General features: G+C 55.6%; 1 protein-coding gene across 1 annotated transcript; it reads left to right on the top strand.

Annotated features, from left to right (window-relative positions):
- Window positions 1–548: 548 nt before the first annotated feature.
- Window positions 549–4,626, top strand: CYTL1 (cytokine like 1). The gene is made up of 4 exons (XM_016203717.2): window positions 549–792; window positions 2,875–2,919; window positions 3,050–3,178; window positions 4,330–4,626. Exons 1-4 carry the CDS (start codon window positions 643–645, stop codon window positions 4,411–4,413), a joined length of 408 nt encoding a protein of 135 aa, XP_016059203.2. The 5' UTR covers window positions 549–642; the 3' UTR covers window positions 4,414–4,626.
- The last annotated feature ends 444 nt before the right edge of the window (window positions 4,627–5,070 follow it).

Below are 5,070 nucleotides of genomic sequence, written 5' to 3'. Positions count from 1 at the left end.
TGCGGGGGGGCCCTGCGCCGGGAGCCTGAAGTGGGCTAGCTGGGGAATGCTCACCCATCCCCGCCACAGGTGCCAGCACCCGCCCGCTTTCCAGATGCACAGACACAGCTGCGCAGAGCGTAGGTGACCGCCCAAGGCTCCCCTGGCCGGTCAGTGTGGGTGGACGTCGGCACCCAGTTGCCTAGCCCAAGCCCCGGGTCACTGCTGCTCAACCCATCACTTCTGGTCTTTTCCTCCCCCAGCTCTGCTCCAGGAAATCAGCCAGTTTTATTCCTGGTCCCCGATCTGAGGCTGCCCACTCCTGGCTCTGATGAGCCCCCCTCACCCATCTTTGTCTCCCTCTGTCCTCTGTCCCCCTCATCTGCGGGTCCTGCCCCTTCAGGCAAAGTCCTCAAGGGAGCGGCTTCTATTGGAACGTGCAGAGGTCGGCCCTGCTTCCCTTCCAGGCGCCCTGCGCACCCCCAGGCGGCCCCTCCTCCCGCCAAGGGGGGCCTTCAGGTCTGAAAGGATCCAGTGTCCTGCCCAGGTGGGCGTGCTCCCCGGCCTTGGCTGGGCCCCACAGGAAACGGAGGCGTGGAGGACCACCCCCAAGCAGCCGCTTAAAGGGGCATCGGCCTGCGGCTGCAGGAGGTCCCCTGCACCATGACTCCCTGGCTGCTGACCCTGCTGCTGCTGCTCCTGGCCGGGCCCCCAGCCGTGCGGCCTGCGCCCCCGACCTGCTACTCCAGGATGCTGGGCCTGAGCCGGGAGATCACCGGTGACTTCCAGAGCCTGCAGGCCATGGAGCCCGCGGTGAGTCCCCCCCGCCCCGCCGGCTGCAGACCAGGAGGTTCGATGCAGACCCGATTCCCAATAACTTGCCTTTGAACCAAAAAAAGAATGCTGTTTTTCTTTTCCGGCCATTGTTCCTCTTAAGGGTATTTGTGTTTTACTCCCACCCTTTTAAATACGATACCAATGGTTTGTGCTTTCTTTTAAGTACAAAGAAACATAACCAAAGACTTCACAACTTCTGCTTGTAACTTGCTAGTAAATATCAGAGGATCTGTTGTAAAATGTAAAAAAGGAAGGAAAAACCTCCCAGTAGGGTCTAGAACTCCCCTGGAGTTAAGGAGGAGCGGACTGTGGCTGATTCATTCTCTGCCCTCGCCGTGTGCTACGGGGGTGACTCTGGGAACTGCCCTCCACCCCTACCTGCCTGGCACCTGGCGAGGAGCTCAGCCCCTGATCTCAGTGTCCTGCTCTGAGAGGGGTGGCTGAGCACCCCCCTCTCACCCGCTTCGGGCAGCTGTGAGGGTTCGAGGAGGGAACAGATCCAGCAGGCAGAGCAAGGCCTGCATGGGGACCCCAGGAGTGGCAGCCGCTGTTATCACTCTTTTACGAGGAGGGCCCAGGGCTCAGATCAGACCGAGGGGCTGCCCAGAACTGGAACCCGGCCTCCTGACTGCAGTGCAGAAACGAAATGAATGATAAACTCCATTAAGAGGTTTGGTGAAGTGTAAAAGTGTCTCTACCTAAACTTGTAAGCACTTCAAACAAAATGTGATGTTTTTCAGATGTGGGGTTATGGTACCTAGACACCTTCTTTGTATTTTCTTTTAAAAGTTAACTAATGTTTACTTTCTTCTAATTATGAAAGTCATATACTGTGCAGAATGTTTGGAAAATGCACCAAGGACAAAGAAGAAAATAAATATTACTTGCAATTCTACCCCCTAGAGGTAACTGCTGCCATAACATCCTGGAGGCTATTTTCAGCTTTCCATCTATGCAGAGGTGTCCAAGTGTGTGTGTGTGTGTGCGTGTGCGTGTGTGTGCACGTGTGTGCATGCATCTGATGCACTTGTGTGTGCATGTGAATGTGTATGTGCATGTGTATGTGTGCATGTGTGTGTGTGCTTGTGTGTGTGCAAGCAAGTATATGCATTTGTGAGTGTGTGTGCATTTGCAAGTGCATGTGTATGTGTGCATGTACTTGTGTGAGTGCATGTGTGTGCATGCCTGTGTGTGCATTTGCAAGTGCATGTGTGTGCATGTGTGTGTGTGCATGTATGAAAGCAGATTGGATCAAATAGCACAGCAGTTTTGCAATTTACTTTTTAGTGACACCATCACATATACTAATATTCCTTTGTAACATTCTGTTGTGTGTTTGCTCCATAATTTATCCACAGATTCCTTGGTATTACATATGTAGAGCAAACATCTTTTAAAGGAATCTGATTTTAAAATGTAAAAGAATGTATAGGCTCATAATTGCAGAGCTGGACAGAAGTGGAGGGATTATATATTCTCTCTCTAATTTCACAACTGGGAAACTGAGTCACATAGAAGGAGACCTGCCCAGGATCACACAGGGAATTTCAAAGAAGGTGTTAGGGGACCATAAACCCCACACTGGTGGAGCAGGACCAGAATCTGGGTCTCTGGCTTCAGTCCTGCACAAAAAGTAAAATACAGTGATATCAAGTATGTGTACATGAGCACTTTCATATGCTACACTACACTGTATATATATATATATATATTGCTATATCTAGGTTACAGTCATAGAACTTTAAATATATATACATATATATGTGTACTTACGGGTGTGGCTATAGACATACATATCCGTGTGTGTGTGTGTGTGTGTGTGTGTATATATATATATATATATATATATACACACACATATATGCAGTTCCCTAACTCATTGTTAACGATAGGGTTTACCCTCTGAAACTCGGATTCTGAAGGAGTGTAGCCAAAGCACAAGGCGCCGGGGACCTGGGGCTGGTCTGGCTGCTGGAGGGCTGGCAGAGAGCCCGCTGTGGCCAGGCTGGGGAGGGCTGTTCCTGTGGGCATCACAGCAGCCCGCTGCCCTTCCTGCAGGAGCCGTGCGTGAGATACCTGCCCCGGCTGTACCTGGATATACACGTAAGAAGGGCCGCCTGCCTGGGGGAGGTGGTGGTGGGGGCAGATCTGAGAAGAGGGTCTGGGGAGCTGCAGCTCCCGACCCTCTGGCTGCCGGCCTCTCCCACGAGCGCCCCCTGATGTCCACTCCCAGAACTACTGCGTGCTGGCCCAGCTGCGGGACTTCGTGGCATCGCCCCACTGCTGGAAAGTGGCCCAGGTGGACGTCCTGAAGGACAAGGTGCGGAAGCTCTACACCATCATGAACTCGTTCTGCAGGAGAGTAAGTGACGTCACCGAAACTCCATCTCTGTGTGTCAGCCGAGACGCGAAGGGGAGGGCAAGGAGAAAAAGTTTACGGGGTGCTTCCCATTCCCCAAGTCCTTCCACAACCACTGTCACCCTTGGCGAGTGACAGGAACTCAGGACAAGCCCCATCGCCTCCTCGAGCTCCACGCTGATGTGGGGCCAACACCCAGGACTGACCCCATGCTAAGCGCTGGAGCCAGACGGGCCGGGGTGGGGGGCGGGCTGTGGATTCTGAGGACTCCGGGAGCCCAGTCCCGGGTCAGAGGAGGCTGGAGGCGAGGGCTCAGCTGTCCCCTGTGACGGGCGGAAGAGGGCAAGGAGACAGAGGCAGGGACTCAGCGCTAGGTGCGGCGCGGAGAAGTAGAGCCTGCGTGTGATCCGAGGGGCGCAGGCCTCAGCCCCAGCACACCTGACGTCCTGCCTCCCAGGTGGGTGCATCCCCTCACCTCTTTGAGCCACAGGGTCCTCATTTGTGACCCGGGGACAGATAGTGACTGTCCTGAGATCACTGGGAGAATGCCAATTACACCCTGACCGTGCGCCGGGGCTTTCGGTAACTCCCTGGACCTGCGAGCCCAGGAGGTGACTAAACCAGCGCCCCTGGCCGCAGGCCTGGCCCTGGGTAAGTCCTCGGGAAACTGGCATAATCAGCGGTTAAGTGATAGTTTATTTGTTCATACACCCATTTCCTCCCCACACCCGTTTACCTCCTCACTCCCCTGTCCCCTCAGTCTGGGGACGGACAGACAGACAGGAAGAAGACATAAATAATACAGCCAGGTAAGCGGGGTTACGGCCTCCCGGGGGACGAGCCCCGGCTGCTTCCCGTGGTGCCCCTCTGCCCGGCCCAGAGCTGCTGCTCAGTAATTAAGGTTCATTCGTCATTCACGCCCGGCCCATCTATCCATCCGCCAACCACCGTATGACATTCAATAAATAACAAAGAACATCTGAGACTCCATGGGAAGTGAAGGCGTGACTGGCTCTCCCGGGGGGAGGAAGGGACAGGAAGTTCTCACCCAGGGGGACAGCTGAACAGTCCTGGAGCGTAACCAGGGGTCCCGTCCTCGTGCCGGGCTCCGGGCCACCTTAGCGACAGCCCTGCTCCCCGCACATCTTTTTCAGGACCTGGTGTTCCTGTCGGATGACTGCAATGCCTTGGAATACCCGATCCCGGCGACCACGGTCCTGCCAGACCATCGGGGCTGAGGCGGCCACACCGGAGACAGCGCCCAGGGGGCTGAATTAGGTCGGCTGCCCAGGCACAATGGGCTACAGCCGTGTCCCCTCAGGTCTCCCCGTCCACGGTAGCATCTCAAACTGTCACGTGCCTCTCCGCCTCTGGACAGCAGGCTTGCGCCCAGACGCTGGAGCTGGCCTGAGCCTAGTGAGAAGCCCGCTGTCCCTCCCCGGGCCGGGCCGCCGGGCCGCTCAGCAGGCCGCACGCAGGCGTATTCATTCGCTCACGAGCAGGAAAGGGGGACCAGCTCCTCTCCCGACAGCCAGCTGCAGGGCCAGCAAAGGACCGCGTGCGTGGTGCTCCTCGAGTGGGGCCGCCGGGCCGTTTTCCTTCCTCCGTAGGAACCTGCTTACGTTTATCCAGCCTCCCGCCTTATGCCCGCTCCCACCACAAACCTTCCCAGAGTTGCTTTTGTCTTTAAGGAAACGTTACCGCCTATAAGATGTATTTGCAAGGCCTGTAATTACACAGCGCTGACGGGAACCGCTTTCAACGGCAGGTGATGCAAAGCAAATAAAGACGATCTTTCCAGTGAGGCGTGCGAGTCCTGCAGTTTTTGAGGGTGGACATCAGTGCTTGTCTGACACTCTTTCCAAAAGCCGCTGCTCTTAGCAAGATGCACCTCC

Source organism: Miniopterus natalensis, chromosome 1 (genome assembly GCF_054644295.1).
Source record: "Miniopterus natalensis isolate mMinNat1 chromosome 1, mMinNat1.hap1, whole genome shotgun sequence".
NCBI classification, from domain to species: domain Eukaryota; kingdom Metazoa; phylum Chordata; class Mammalia; order Chiroptera; family Miniopteridae; genus Miniopterus; species Miniopterus natalensis.
The sequence above is the reverse complement of the archived record's forward strand: the minus strand, read 5'-3'. Positions and strand labels throughout refer to the sequence as shown.